The sequence below is a fragment of the Diabrotica undecimpunctata genome, chromosome 4, assembly GCF_040954645.1.
Source record: "Diabrotica undecimpunctata isolate CICGRU chromosome 4, icDiaUnde3, whole genome shotgun sequence".
Lineage (NCBI taxonomy): Eukaryota > Metazoa > Arthropoda > Insecta > Coleoptera > Chrysomelidae > Diabrotica > Diabrotica undecimpunctata.
In genome coordinates this window covers 138,626,557-138,643,771 of record NC_092806.1, presented here as the reverse complement: position 1 = coordinate 138,643,771, position 17,215 = coordinate 138,626,557, and the positions used below count along the sequence as shown (strand labels likewise).

At 34.6% G+C, this 17,215-nt stretch overlaps 1 protein-coding gene across 1 annotated transcript in view; it reads left to right on the top strand.

Annotated features, from left to right (window-relative positions):
• Positions 1–17,215, top strand: part of KCNQ (KCNQ potassium channel) — a 186,896-nt gene that overhangs the window by 79,605 nt on the left and 90,076 nt on the right. Inside the window, exon 5 of the mRNA XM_072528607.1 lies at positions 8,909–9,148. Within this exon, the coding sequence (XP_072384708.1) occupies positions 8,909–9,148 (240 nt within the window). The remainder of the gene's footprint in view (positions 1–8,908; positions 9,149–17,215) is intronic.

Here is a 17,215-nt window from a genome sequence, read left to right as displayed (position 1 = left end):
GGGACTAAGCACTCGAAAGTACATATTTAAAAACACTTTTGGCCAAATTTTTAGCTTCTTATGTGACTCTGGAGTCCACTATGGCAAAAAATGTAGTTTTTTTTTAATTAATAATAATAATTCTCCGTGTAATTTTTTCTTTATTTTAAATGGCGGGGTTAAATTTGCCATTCTCGCTCTGGAAAATCCATAAAATTAGGTGCTAAAAACATAGGAAAAATTAAAAAAAAAATAGGATTTTCGTATTTTAAGCATGTTTTGGTCTGAAAATGGCAAACCTGATCGCTGAATTGAAAATAACAAATATATATCAAAAATCGTTATTTATACAGTTCAGTTTATGTTCTAAACCTTGAAAAAAAAACACCAAAAAATGGATTGTTTCGGATGATTTTCCGAAGTGAAAATGTAAAATCTATCTCCGCAATTTTAAAGAAAAATAACCAAAAATAGTTATTTTATCAGTGCTCAATTTTAATACAAAAAATCTGAAAATTATCAAAGGGTTTTTGACCATTAAACACATATTTTTGCTATAGAAGACATTAAGGGTCATCTAGGGAGCTAAAAATTTGACTTAAGGGGAACTCTAAAGGGAAACGCATCCAATTAATAAGTTAAGACATATTTACGGGAGTACAAACACCTTTTTCGCATTAACTTGGCAACAGAAACCGATTTTTCGAATTATTTAGAATGAATCTGCAGACCTTTTATTTTATTTTGTAACAAATTTAACACTTACAAAGAATTAGGAAAATTACCACAATATCCCTTTGTTAATTATTCCTTAATATTAATCCATTATAAATCACACTTTAAATGAATAAAAATTAAATCGGCGTCTGTAACCGGCGTCTTTGAGTCAGATTACCAGTGCACAGGTTGTCAGCGCGCTGATGCATGTTGGCCAGGGCCGCCTAAATACGAAGGATTATTTTCACACTGACTCGACGAGAATCGGCGTCGACTGTCTGACTCCGAAAACCAACGTTCATGTTGGACGTATATTCTGATTAAAAAAAAATTAATATATAGAGAAAAATTGACGACAGATTCCGATTCAGCACTTAAAGTTATTACGGCAAAATTATTTTAACAACCTATTTGTGATCAGCGTGCAAAAATACTTCCAAAGACATCGCCTTCCGGCGATAATAGTGAGAAAACTCAAAGAAAACGCGTTTCGAAAAAATCGAGTTGCAAGTTTTTGCAATTTTGCACTACTATTGTATGCTTTGGGTTATATTCGTTTTTGACTGAATTTATGTCCTTTATTTCAGTAGTTTCAGTTATTTTGGCAATCATTTGGCATCACTTGATTTAATAATTACCAACTAATTGAAAAAATTTTGAACTGTCTCAGTATTGTTGCAAGAATTATTTATTTCATTATTAATATATGAAATATCCACTCATTCCGATCTCCCATTTAAAGAGTTACAGCATAAATAGAAATTATATATAAAAAGTAGACGGTAGTTTAATAGTTTTACCTTTTAAAAAGTAAAAGAGTTCACAATTTTTTTTTAAATGACGTGTATTGAATAAGGCGAGTACACAAACTTGGTAGCTAAAAACAGCATTAGAAGGTCTTCGTTTTACTGTCTTTGGTAATTAATAAGTCTTTGTAAAACTGTGGTAGATGGAGATAATTAGACTGTCAGAGACTAGAGACACCAAATCTTTTTTTTTTGTTGACAGATATTCTCGCCGGTTTGTCATAAGCCTTTTTCTCGGACCAGTTTTTTATTACAGTAATTTTATCAGTAATCGTCAAATAGACATTATTCTTGCGCAATTTTCGCTTATTCTGGTTCTGTTTAGCAAAAATACCAACAGTCTTAAATTTATTCAAACAAAATTATTTGTAAACAAACCTATAAGGTTTCTCTCTAACAATTTTCACTATTTTAATATCTAAGATCGAAAAGGTGCCAGAATAAATATTTTTGTTGTAATTTGTGCCAATTTCTCCTGCCAAATCCTTGAAATTAATAAAATCAGTGTATGAAAATTATCTTACACGGTACAGTGGAGAGATTTTCTTCGCAATTTTTATTCGCTGGTAGTACTGGGCCGGCACATAAATGGGTACATTTTTGCGAGTCTTCCTTAATTCTGCCTCAATATTTGCATGAAACAAATCATTCTCGTTTTAAGTATGCCTGGAGATCAAATATTTATGAGAGATGCTTTTGATATTATTGAACTGCGTAATGGCGTACATCTACATGCTCAACAGAAATTTGTTTTTTTGTTATCCACAGCAGTGGTTAGTGAAGAAAATGAACTCTATATCTTCTTCTGCGCTCATAGTTCTCTCTTTAATAAATTTAAAAATACATATAGCTATTTCATTGGCACCTCTGTATGGCACCTGCTGCCGATTAAGTTTTATCCATTTCTTTTTCTTTTCGAGACAAGTCTTTTTCCTCATGATGTCACTTGAGTTCTTCTGCAGTTTTTTCTCGAAGTTCTTCATTGAAGTTTTAAAGCACTGTGCAAAATTGACACTGATCTTTTTTGGGAGTAAAAAATGATAAGTGGTATTCTTGATTGAATATAGGTAAAAACATCTTGTGATTTCCGAAATATTTATCTTGTTGTCTGCATTTCTCAACGTAAACACGATAGATTTGCGTTACTGACTTACCTCCTTCGATAAACTGCCTTATGGTGTTAGCTCTTGTATAATTGCTCTCAACTTTTGAGATTGAATTAATGTGTGCACTTAGGTTGTTCTTAATAGAAACATCAATTTTTTTTATTAGTGTGTTTACCACACTGGTCTGGCTAAATGAAACCAGCCTCGTTTTTAAGGAAACTTGTCGAAATTGCGTATTTGCCGATTCACAATGTAGACATAAAAAAACCTTTACGTGCTCTAAGGCGCAAATTATTCACTTCAAAATAGAATGCATGATTAAATTTTCCAGCCTTTTCTTTAGTATAACGATACTGAGGTTTTATTTTAACTGAGTGACAAATCACAAAATCTCGCTGCTTCTTTATACTGCCAAGTTCCCAGTATCGATTGAATAAAGACATCCATATTTCTTCTGAAAATTTAGAAGGGCAGTTGTGTTGACAATTTCTGCAAGGAGGTCTCATAACTTTTGCTTTAACAATTTTGTTAGATTTCCGAAAAGTATATTCCTTACCTAAATTACGAAGCTGTTAAGCCTTGTTACGTTTCCACTCCAAAGTACGGGCAACTTGTTTTTTCCCTTTTTGTAGTGGATCCGCCTTCGTTTTCTGGCGGAAGATCAACCAAAACTTCAGCTGCTGGACAAATTTCATGATTTTGTTTAAGTTTACTTTCTTTAGATCGTCTGATTTCTTTTGATTGCTTTTAACCTAACCGATTTATGTTAGCTCCATTCATTTTAACACTGCTGAGGGACGTAACGTAGTCCGATACATCGAAACCTCGATCTTTAATTTAATTGAGTCGTCGCGTCATCTCCGAAAGGCTTACCAATATCACTACTTGTGGATTCGTTGTCCAGATTTTCAATCCTGTCTTCAGCATTGTTTGTGGGTTCAGATTATGCTAAATTACTTTTATTTAATCCTTAACTACCATGGCCAAAAATAGTAACATTTGTACCATGGCTGGGTCAAATTTGACCCCCATTGTTTTTTGTATCAAAAAATATTCTTTTTTTAACTTGTTATATTTTAAATTAGTTTGTTTACAGCTACTTTTACATTTATATAAAAATAAACGAATTTGGTTAATTAGATATAACTTTATTTAAAAAAAACTTTTGTATTCAGTCAAATTAACAGAGCTAAGCACTTTCTCGAATTATAAAAAAAATAATAACAATGTGGGGTTTTTTTATACCCAATGGTGAAATCTAGGTATCATAGCTCCTACCTAAAATAAAAAAAAATTGTTGATTTAAATTTTGTATCTCAAAAATGACAAGCATGATTTTACCTTAATTTTCAACACAGCTTATGCATAACGTCTATATGCGGGAATGATTTTTGCAAATAAAATCTCGACATTTATCGCACGATGAGCTTTCTTTCTTTTGGTTTTTGGAATATGGACATATTTTACACCTTCCCCTCTTTTTTCGTCGTTGTGGCTCTAAATTTGTGGCAGGCATTGGTTCCTGAAGTTCGGAAACTTTAAAAATGGCACTACGAATTTCTCTCGGTAAACAAGTTTGCTGAGCTCAACGAGTTAAATGGGCCTTAATAAGTTCTTGACCTAAAGTGGTTAGAAACAATCTTCTTTCCATTATTTGATTTTGCTGAACTCCATTAAAAATTACGTTAGCATTTAATCCTGCAATGTCCAAAATCTTCTTCTTCTCGTGCCACTCCTAGCGGAGATTGGAAATCATCATGGCCACTGCGACTTTGTTAGCAGCGCGCCTAAAAAGTTCAATCGAACTACACCCGAACCATTCACGTAGATTACGAAGCCACGATATTTTTCTTCTTCCCACACTTCTTTTGCCCTTAATTTTGCCCTGCATGATATTTCTTAAAAGTTCGTACTTTTCACCTCTTACAATGTGCCCCAAGTATTCCATCTTTCTAGTTTTTATCTCATTTAGAATTTCGCATCTTTTGTCTAAAGTTTGGAGTACTTGCGTGTTAGTGACGCGGTCCATCCATGATATTCTGAGAATGCGCCTATAGCACCACATCTCGAAAGCTTCGATGTTTTTTGTGGTCAACTGTTTTAGTGTCCAAGCCTCTACTCCATACAACAGGGTAGAAAAGACATAACACCGCAGCATTCGTATTCGTAACTTTATATTGATATCACGATTGCAAAAGAGTTTGCGCATTCTATTAAAGACTGATCTAGCGATTTCTATTCTACATCTAATCTCTTTTGTTTGATCAGTATCGTCTGTGATCCAAGCACCTAGATATTTATAACAGGACACATCAATCGTTGTATTGTCTATTACAAGATTAGCTCTGATGTTCTTTGATTTCGTGATTACCATAAATTTAGTTTTTTTCAAATTAATTTTCAAGCCGTAACTGTTACAGTATATATTGAGACTTTGAACGAGATGCTGTAGTTCTACTAGCGTTCCCGTTAGGAGAACCGTATCGTCAGCGTACCTTATATTGTTGATCGTCTCACCATTTATTATCAGACCAAGATCTTCTTCCTCGAGTGCTTGTTCACAAATAGCTTCACTATACAGATTAAATAAAAGTGGCGACAAGATGCATCCCTGCCGGACTCCTCGACGGATTTGAATTTCTTCTGTTAGCCTACCCTCAACCTTCACATTTGCTGTTTGATTCCAATATAGGTTGCAATGTCCAAAATGCGAAACCATATTACTTGAGGCTATCTACGAGTTCTTCTGCCAGTTTTGTAGCATGCACATTTCTTATCCAATGAATCCACCCCACCTTTTGTCTCGTTGTAAAAATTTATAATCTCTGGCTTTCCATTAACCATTGTAATGGAATGATGCATAGTGACACTAACAACACTGCACGATTTTTCTTAGGAACAAAAGATACAAGGCTCTCGCTTCCTGTAAAACCAAATAAGGCAGAATTAGGTAGCCTGTTTTTTTGGGGTTGAAATTCAGCAGGAACCTCTCTTTTATTTCTTTTTAGAGTTCCAACATATGAAATTTTATGGCTTCTCAGTTCTTTTATGAGCTCAATGGACGAAAACCAATTATCTGCTCTTATGTTTCTATTTGTACCAGAAATTGGTGGAATAAGTGTCAAAACATCTAGAGTGGGGATGGATAACTTTTTTGGATTTGCTCTGCGTGTATCTTTTCCAGTATATATAAAACCATTTAGCAAATAATGCGTCTTAGAGTCTACTAAACACTGCATTTTCAGACCGTATTTGTCTAACTTATTTTTGAGATACATCCTGAATTGGCACCTTCCTCTAAATGCAATAAGCATTTCAACTATTGTGAGATATTCACCACAGCTATAATTGGACTGGCAATTAATTATAAACATATTAAAAATATTGGATATAGCTGCCAGTTTATCTCCGTGCGCAATACGTTCTTGTCTAGTAGCTGGGTCGTCAAAACAAAGGCTTCCAATCAAAAAATAAAATCGGTTTAGTGACATGGCTGCTCGAAATATATCATTTTGCATTCGTAGCAAATAAAGACCTTAAATCTTCATTATTGGATTTAAATACCCCAGCTAAATATAATAAGCCTAAGAAGGTCTTTAATTCAATTATGTCAAGATGATTGGTATATTGACACGATAAATTGTGTAAATTATATTTAGAAGCCATATTAGTTATTCGTTCATTGGTTTTCTCAAGAATGTCTTGCAATATATCGTGGCTAATAATACATTCCCAAGCATCAACTGGTTTCTCTGGCATACTAGCTCGAGCTTTTCCAATAACACCAGGTAAATGACTAATTAAAATATGCTTACATGTACGAGAAAAGGTGGGAGAAGTTTTAGACCACTTGTACCTATTTTTGCCATAAAACACATCCCTTGAGTCAGCTATATCACTTTCTTCACCCGAATATTCACTACCAGTTTCGGAATTATTAATTTGCCAATTTTTTTCGTCATCACCGTCCCATTCCTCTTCACTGTCTGTTTCGTGATCACTGTGTTCACTAGCCTGGTCTAAAAACTCACTGTCACTATCTAGTCCATTGTCCATAATGTTTTGTCCCTCCTCTTCAAGTTCTTTCTGTGTCAGAGGACGTTTATTGCGACTACACCCCGCCATTTCAAATTACTCGTTAATTGCACTAGAAACAGTTATACCATAAGCGGGTCAAAATTGACCCTATGCGTGCCTAACTCTGCAATAGTAACAGATAAACTAACGGAATTTTCGTAGATCGATAAATCACCTACCGGTCGAAGATTAGCAGAAAGCGCGCAATGCTCAATCTATGTTTCGGTAGCGAAACTTGGCATTAAAAACGCGGGGGGTCAATTTTGACCCCGCCATGGTACTTAAGGGTTAATTGAAGTGAGATTTGAGTGACTTTTTGGCATAACGTGGCTAAGTTTTCATTAGTCATTATAGTTGAAAAGCGATCATATTCAAAAATAAAGTGGTTCCATACACTTACATTATCTATCTTGCATGACGCTGGAATATTAGGTTCTGAATCTAGATTCTCCTTGTCATTTTGCGTAGTCAACTCATTGGTAAATGATAATGGATAATGATATTAGAAGTCAACCTCGTACACCAACATCAGATTAAGACGGCACCTGAAAATAAAATGAGGCAAAATGTAATTTTAAATATTACATTATATCATTCTTAAGCTATCAAAGCTTTTCTATTAAAATATTGTAAGCCATTATGAATGATAATATGTTTATCAGAATGTGAACATTGACCTATTAAAAGATTATGTTACGATAGTTAATGCATACCAAAAATTTATTTCATACCTGAAGCTTTGCCCGAAATTGTTTGCAACATCGCACCAAATTCCTATGTATTCAGAACATTGTTAATTAAAATATACCTACGTAAAATAATTCTTTAGTTATGATGAAAGTAAAAATATCACATAGTGAATAATACAGAAATATACACCACTTACTTCGTAAACTAAATAAAGGCAAATCTCTAAAAACAGTACAAAACAGTGTGACAACTCAAAATGTAGAAGCAAAGTTAAAGCATACACACTGAGACAATTCAAAAGGTTTAATGCTCACGATACACTCTGCCTAAGCTTCAGTTACAGAGTGACGGACTTCAGCGTTTGCCCACTACTCGCTCCGTATTTACTTCCTACCACTCTGAATGTAAAAGTGAACTTTGCGTTCTTTGTGTTAACTTCCGATAATAAAAATATTTTACTTCCAGTGACTATTTCACTCATCTTAAAATTTTCACATAATCTGACCAATCACAAACCAAAGCTTGTGTTATCGCGAAAACACCAACTGTCTTTCAATTCTGATTGGTCTATCAGCTTCGTGTTTTCAACGACGTAACCATGGATACCGATCGCAAAGCAAAGTTTGACGTTTGCCAAAAAAATTATTGTAGCTTTATACGTCAAAATGAGTCGTTTCGGTGGTACTTCAAACGAAGTTATAAACCAAAACGTTGAAGAAAATATACCGAGTAACACAAGAAAATCTAAATCTTATATATGGAGACAATTTATGATGTCTCCATAGATGATTAGTTCTGTGTGGATCGCAACTACAAATTAGATGCAGAAAATATCAACGAAAGACTAACTAAATTCCTTCCTCTCATTCTACTGAATTTTTGACCTATCACTTTGTTCATGAAATAATCTAATAAAATACCACTCGTGATTTTATTTAGCTTATAAGTCTGTCTTTTATTTCTAAACTCAACTGAGTTTCTTAAAGAAGACACCACTAGTCCTACGGACTCGTGGTGTTTTCAAGCAACTCAGTTTCGTTTAGAAGTAAATCGACAGACTTATCGCGAAAATTGAATCACTAGTGGTATTACTATTGAAAATTAATTTTTTTATATTGTATTGTAAAAATTTGCTTAAAAAATTAATTTCTCACATATATAATAGTATAATATATATAGTATAATAATAATATAATAGTATAATAAACATTGCTCACATGGTAGCATGCAAATTTTTTACAAGGGAACTATTTAAGGCCATATTGTTAAAAAAAAACAATCAGAATATTTTTTCCAGTGTGGCCAACAATAATGCCCGAAATAGCACGAGATTAGGTTTACACTCGAATAAGTCGCAATTAAATTAGTTCATTCTAAGTATAGCTTACGAAACAACATAGTTTTTTATTAAATGGTCATCTTTTAATCTGCTTCAGATGCAGATTACCAAATTTCAATTAATAAAACTATTAAAATCTTAAAAATCTGTTTAAAATGACTAAAATCTCAAAACTTAAAATTGTTTTATTTCAGGGCATTTTAGGTTCCGGCTTTGCACTAAAAGTTCAACAAAAGCAACGTCAAAAGCACTTTAATCGTCAAATTCCCGCAGCTGCAATGCTGATCCAATGTCTGTGGAGATGTTATGCTGCCGACAAAAGCTTCAACTCCACAGCAACTTGGCAAGTCTACCTCAGCGATCCAAATCCCCCTGCTGCCAATAACAACGCTGCAGGGGGAAGTGGCAGTAACTATAGCATGCCTTTATCAAAGGTAAGCGATAGTAATAACCATGTACAGCTTTGTTAGATAACAGTCTGTTGTTACTGAAATTATTATTGTTATGTTGATTTTACTTCATGTGATTTTAATATTAAAACATTTTTAAGGACTAAATCTGTACAGATACGACCACATTGTATTACTTAACCAACTTTGAAATGTTAACAATACATTCAGTGTTATGCAAAAATTATTACATGCTAACAGTAACCATACTTTTATTTACATTTGTTGTTGCTTGTGATAAATTATTATTTTATCGGGTAGTAAAACAACTGTCTAAAATAATAAACAATTGAATAACCTTATTTTATATGTCTAAACTCTTTCAAGCTTCCTCGTAATTAGTAATCGTTAAATTATATTTTGATCTCTTTTAATTCCTATTATTTTAATGGACATCGGTCTGCATAACTATCGGTTTAATTATTAGAATCACCAGCATTTTTTGTCCTATCTAGAAGCACTGGTGAGGTCAAAATGATGGGTATTAGAATATTTTATCGCCAGCCGTTTTTGTATCATTTTTTACTTGAAAAAAACCTATGTTTAGTTAATATCTACTAACAAAAGACACATTTAGTTAATTAAAACAAATTATTGAGATACTTGAGCACAATTTATGCAATAGCAATTTTTTAAAATTTTTCTTATACATGAGCCACACACAAAGGGTGGGTAGCGATATTTCAAAAATAAAAATAGCATGTTGTTCTGTATCAAAAAGCGTCTCACCAAACAAATTTTTAGACCTCTAGAATCAAACATAAACTCAAGAGAAATGAAAACGTATTTTTTCGTTTTTTGACGATAGCTTTAATTCTAATCATGGTAAAAACTTATTCTTTTTTAAGTTTGTAGGATATTTTATCATGATATTTTTTAGAAACTTTTTGGTTTTTTTCAAAAACTGTCTCGCATGCTACTCCTAACATATATCTATTATTGGTGGAGTATCAGTTTATCTCCATGATTTTTATAGATAGAGCATCATGATCAAAAAGACAAAAAATCATTTTTGGTCTAGCCAAGGTAGTAAAATTCTCCTCGCTATATTCCAAAAATAAATTACCATGTTGTTCCACATCAAAAAGTACCAGAATAAAAAAAAATTTAAACCCCTAGACATAACCTCAAAAAAAGTAAAACGTGTTTTTTCGTTTTTTACCGATAACTAAATTTTACCTTTTATATTTTTATTAAAATTTTAATTTAATATAATAATTACAACAGTGTTTTACTTCCATGTTCGAGTTTATCTCTATATTATATATTCTATATCATTATCTATTATATATATGTATATACATAATAAACAAAATCGTCATCTCCATCCTGTGGTTTAGTTTCATCTTCGACGCCATCTTGTTTTGTGTCTGTGACCTCACTTGCTCTTGTGTATAACTTCATATATTTATAACAAATATTTTGCACAACAACCAGAGTAAAAAATAAATAACCACGTGAAATTTGGAACAAATGTCCAGCATCAACTGACTTAAGCCAGCGCTGTGGTGAACATGTGTACCCTTGCGATATATTCTGACATCTATGTAAGTCGATATTGAAGAAATTATGAAAATAACAATACTACACAATAAAATGATGTTAAAGTAACAGCTACTGAACAATAAAGGGTGGTAAGAGGGCGGTAATATCGTGTGTGGACCATGTCACCAACGTTGAGGTCCTACAGCACATGACAAAATAAAAAAAATAGCTTAATTTAGTGAAACAACGTAAGCTTGAGTACCTCGGCCACGTGATGCGGAACAAAGAAAAATATCGAATTCTTCAACTCATTATGTAGCGTAAACTATTTGGCAGGAGAGAACCGGGACGCCGTCGTATCTCGTAGTTAAAAAACTTCCGACAATGGTTTGGGATGACTTCCGCGGAGCTGTTTCGCAGAGCAGTCAACAAAACCATGATAGCCTTGAGGATCGCCAACATCCGGAACGGATAAGGCACTGCAAAAGAAGAAAATGATGTTTTTGAGAGAAGTTCCATTTTTTTGCATGCGTGGGGTGTATGTGGCCAGAGTGGACGAGTCACAGCAAAGATAGTCACTCTGGCCGACCAATTACAAGGGGTCATATTAACTGCAATTGTATTGGCCTTCAGGCGGAAGATCTCTGCGGACATGTAACCAAAAAATGCATAAAAAGCAGGGTACCTTTCGAGGATCAAGCAAACCCTGTAGAGAAAACAAACTCATCAGAGAGAACTAAATAAAAAATACCCGGAGAGAATACAAACCCTAGAGAGAACAACCCCCCACAGACAAAATAAAGGAAAGAAAGAGAAAGGAAGAGAAAGAAAGACAGTTCGTAGCTCTACCAATTCAGACTAGCACAAATCACTGTGTAGGCTTCAACAAAGAAGATCTTATCACCATAACATTCTAGTAAAAAAATCAACAAAAAACATAAAAAAAGGCCTGTGTCACCAAAAAAGTCAAAAAAATTACTAACAAAAAACCGGCACAAGCGATCAAAAAAATTTATAAAACCCAAAAAACCTGGCACGTAGGGCCCAAACTCCTGAGCACCAAGTCTCCCAACTGGGCGTCAGCCCAGTGCGGAGGCTTGAGACCCAAGCAAGTAATTTCAGTTCCCCGAATAAGTCACTTGAAGATCACTGGAATAAAGCACGTCACGCTGTCCTGAATTTAAAATTGATTAGGGAACCATATTGAAAATCTATTACGCAGGACTCCCACATCAAGAGCATTTGGCTGATAGTTGTGCCCGTGTTGCGCATCAGAGTGCTATAGGGGGGAAAGGGATGGTCTGGAGCATTGAAGCGAGGTGAAGTGACTCTGTTTTACTCGAGTAATACACCTCGCTCCAATGAATTGTTACACCAAAACTAATAATTCTAAGGGGTAAATATGTCTCACAGGCTGGGTTTAATTAAATTGTTTGCTTGCTTGCCCGGGATCAAGCTAGTCTTAATCTAGATACCGTTAAGACCTATCTTGGCTGAGTAGCCTATCTCAAGAAACCTCTGCGTTTTATTTCTCACCTATGTGAAAACCTCATTGAACTACGAAGACTTCACCACGAAGAAGGTTCCACAACTCTTTAAGTGTTTAGATAAACACGAGGTTTCGCGACTTTGATATCATCAAACAATAAAAAACGTAGGAAACCGGCGTTTGTGATTGTTCGACTATCTTTTGAGATAAAATGAAGTCTGGAATTATCTCACAAAAGCCATCAAACAGCTTCAAGAGAACACTCACTGACAGAAAGATATTGATCTTCGAAATACCCAAAAGTAAGATCGAACTGCCACAGTATTCCGATAGACCACCGATGGTTAGGAGTAAATACACGCCCGAACGGACTTAGAATTACTCCTCAGTTGGTAAACGAGCTGAAGTAGCACTTCGTCGCCAAACCATTCGTTAGAGATAAATAAAGGTCCCTTGCAGAAATTATTTGACGAGAGGTGGCGGTACGTAGTGAGCCCTTTGATATTGAGCATGATTGTGAGAACAAATAAAAGACCCGAAGGGACTGACAATTATTTCGCAATCTAGGGCTAGTCGAAGAGTCGATACTCTGCCAGCAGTCTTATAGCTCAAGGAGTGTAAACTCGGTTACACGTTAAGTCTTAAGGAACCGGCAGCTCTGTTAATATTCGAGGTGTCTACTGTGCGTAGAATACTGGCAAATCTTTCATGTAGTAAGAAAATATACATTTAAGTGTAAGAAATTCGAACTGTAAAAGTATTCTACACTTTTGGTAGCACCTTTTTGAGAACAGAGCCACCGGTGAACCATCCTAAGTATAAGTCGGGAATACATAACTCCCCGAGCAACTAGAAGATGGAATTGCAAAACCTTCGTTCCTCTTCAAGAGCGGCGGTCGGAACCCATTCTAGAACTACAGACAATATGGAGGATGATCAGACCGTACGACATGTATCATATCTCACCACAAAAATGCAGGGTTAAAAAAAGTCATCAACTATTTAACAAATGCTTAAAAGGACAAAATATCCCTGATGATTGGAATATTGGATACATCAGCTCAATATTTAAGAAAGGAGATAAAAGCAAATGCTCTAATTATAGGGGAATAACTGTTATCAGCTCAGTGGGGAGGTTGTACGGTCGAATAATAAAAAAAAAGAAGGAATCAGAATTCGAAGACATTGAAGAACAAAATGGATTTCGTACAGGAAGATCGTGTACTGATGGTATATTCGTTCTGCAGTAGGTAATCGAAAAACGGAAGGCAAGGCATCTATCTACCCACCTATTGTTTGTATATTTAGAGAAGGCATACTATACGGTACCTTTGAAAAAACTGTTTCAAAAATTGACGAAAGTACGTCTCAGTAGAGAGTATGTGGATGCTATCGCAAATATATATAAAAATGCAAGGAGTGCCGTTAAAGAAGGAAACTTCATATCTGAATCATTTCCAATAACAAAGGGGATTAAACAAGGATGTTGTCTATCTCCAACCTTAGTTAAAATATATATTCAATCATCGCTAGAGCAGTAGAGGAAACAAGTATCCGGAATGGGAATAGACATAGGCGGTGGTAAATGTCTAACAACTTTATTTTTCGCAGATGATCAGGTGGTCGTAGCGAATGATAAAGAAGACATGGACTACATGTTTAGAAAACTATAGAGAGAATATGAAAAATGGGGCCTCAATATGAATATGTTAAACATATTCATATTGAGGCCCCATTTTTCATACATTTAATGTATGAAAAGTATAAAGTATAATGTATAAGGCCAACATATAATGAATAAATATCTCGGATCTATAATATCTTAAGAAGGCACTATGGTCTAAAGATATTAGACAAGAAACGAAGTTGACAATCTATCAAACCTTGGTAGAGCCTATTATAACTTATGTGACAGAAGTTTGGCAGATCACGCAAAAAGATAGAAAAAGAATAGAAGTAGTAGAAATGGATTTTTAAGGAGAGCGTGTGATGTATCCAAAAAAGATTATATTGGAAATGAAGATATTAGAAGGAGGACAAATACTGTATATTCCAGTGTAGACAGAATTGAAACGAGACAACTAGTATGGTATAGTCATGTGAAGCGAATGAATGAAGATATATGGCCAAAGAAATATTTAAATTACATATCACAACAAAGAAGAAGAAGGGGAAGGCCTTCAGTTGCCTGGGAAGAAAATGTACGGCACATAATGTAAAGAAGACGAATGGATGGACCGAAAACGATGGCGGTTGAAGTGCGAGAAGCGGCAGAGGCTGTAAGACCCTCGCTGTGGAAGAAATGTGGCTGTTGATTGAATAATTTAGATTAGTACACAGACTTATTCGTTAATATAGACCTAAGTGTTTGAATATAACAATAAGTTTAGTGAACTTCTATTTCTATTCATTGTCATAAATTTTCGTCTTACCTTATTGTCATTTAGTTATTTTGGTATTCGTTTTAAACGAAATAATATTCTAACTCTAACTCGGGATTTTGATTTGATTTTTAAATGTTCAAAACACTTTAGTTAAATTTGTTCTTATCAAGATATTAGTGTTGCCAACTTTTAGAGTCTAGACAATTTAAAATTGTTTCTTATAAAGGTATCAGTGGCTTACATACAACAAATCTGACAATTAAGCAATAAATTTCTTTGAAGTCTACTAAAAGTTTCCGAACTTTGTTTAAAAATTTTTCCGACCGTCTGCCTTGCTGTAAATTACTTTACTGAATTACTCTATATTCCAATTACTTTATAATTTACGACTGCTATTTGGATATTTTACAATATACAAAGGAGTAAAAGAGCACATTTGTATATCCCCAGGGAGTTTATATTTTTTATGTACATATGTATCTATTTCGTTGGAAACATACAACCAAGTTCAGTTCAAAAATATTAAGAAATATTACCTTAGTCCATTGAAATGTTACATTGTTTAGCGTGCATTTCTTAAAGGACGCAATTTTATTTTTCTTGATGAGTTAGGGTAAGTGTAAGCTTTAGTTCACGTTTGTATGGTCGCTTGACCCCGGGCCTACATTTTGGAAAAAGGGGGAAAGGGTTTACGAGCTGTACCTCGTAACCCTACAGAAAATTGTATAAAACATTATTTTTAGCGAATACAGTTTTTTACAACTTGATTTTTATTACTTGTTATCGTAAAATTTAAAGTAAAAAAGTTATAAACAAAAATAACTAAAATTGTTTCAACAAATTTTATTTTGGGCTTTATAACTTTTTGTCTGATCGTTTTACAATCAAATCACATCAAAACAATAATATAGAGGGTTTTTCGTAAAGTAATGTTTGCTACTTTGTTTAATTTCATTAAATTTTATGGATTGTACACAGCTCCGAAGTTGACCGGTTTCTTGAACACTCTTCATCCTGGAATAACGGGTGCAAAGGGTTTTTGCGTTGTGTGTCGTAAACTAACAACCCTACAGAAAATTTTCTGAGACATTGTTTCATCATCAGTGCCATTAGAGCTCGTTATGAGCCAAAGCCTTCTTCAGAACAATCTTCTATTCGCCCCTGTCTCTGGCAACTCTTCTCCATTCTTTAACTCCGATGAATTTTAGATTATCCTCTATGTTATATTGATACCTAAGTTTTGGTCTTCGTCTGGCTCGTCTTCCCACTGGTCCTCTTTGGTCGAAAATTTTTCTGATCGTTGCATCTTCATCTCGCCTAATTACATGTCCTACCCATCGAAGGCGTGCTAATTCAATATATTTTACAACGTCAGGTTCCCCAAAACTTCTATATAACTCAAAGTTGTAGCGCCTACGCCACAAACCCTGTTCTTGGATTCCTTCATATATTTTTCTTAGAATTTTTCTCTCGAAACGTTTAAGCAATTCTTGGTCGTTCTGTGTAAGTGACTACGTTTCTGACTGGCTTCTTTACGTACTTCTGACCTATTAGTGTTTTATACATGGTAACTTTAATTTTTCTGGGTAGTCTTGGGGCCATCTGTTTCCTCAAGCCATATTAGCACTTATTGTCAAGCACTATTCTTCGTTTAATTTCTTCGCTGACATTGTTGTCTTTGGTCAGAAGCGAACCCAGGTAGATGAAGGTGTCCACACCTTATAGTTCCAGATCATCAAATAATAGTCTAGGTAACTGGTTGCCTAATCTAGTACAATACATATACTTGGTTTTCTGTGCGTTTATTTTTAATCCCATTTTCAGTGCAGATGCCCTTAGTGATCGAAATGCTTCGATCAGAGATTCTGTGGACCTAGCAATAATGTCTATGTCATCTGCATATCCGACCACTTGTACAGATTTATTAAAGATGGTGCCATTCGTATTAATATGGCATTCTGGAATTACCTTTTCTAGTGCAAGGTTAAATAAGATACACGACAGTCCATCTCCCTGTCTCAGTCCATTTTTACAATGAAAAGGTCTTGAAAAGTAGTTAAATTCCACAACAGCCTGTAGCTATGGTGGATTTTTTTGTCTGTTGATTTCCGTCTATTGTTTTTTCATTTTCTTGTGTTTTATGTTTGCGAAAGAATGGAGGTTAGAATTACCTTAACCTTTCCAAGTCTATTACGCCAGTCAGTTCTATCCATTGCCAACTGTTGCCAGTTTGCTACGCCTATTTTTCTACCATTCTTATCTACACCATCCCTCCACCTGAGTTTTGGCCTACCGTACTTCTATTTCCCACAGGTTGTGACCTAAGGATTCTTCTCGGAGGGTTGTTCTGCTGTGATTTTGCCAGATATCCTGCCCATCTTAGTCTTCCTACTTTTATAAAAGATACTCCATCTTTACAACCAAATATATGTTTACATCTGTGATATATCTCGTAGTTGTACCTCCTTCTCCAAACACCATTTTCACAGATGCCACCAAATATTCTTCTCAGGATCCTTCGTTCAAATATAAGCAGGAGGTTTTCATCTGCCTTGGAAATCGTCCATGTTTCCGATCCATATGTCAACACTGGTTCTCTAAGGGTTTTGTATATGGTTATTTTTGTTATTTGGCTTAAGTTTCTGCTTCTTATTTGTCTACTCAGTCCAAAATAGCATTTGTTTGCTAGGATTA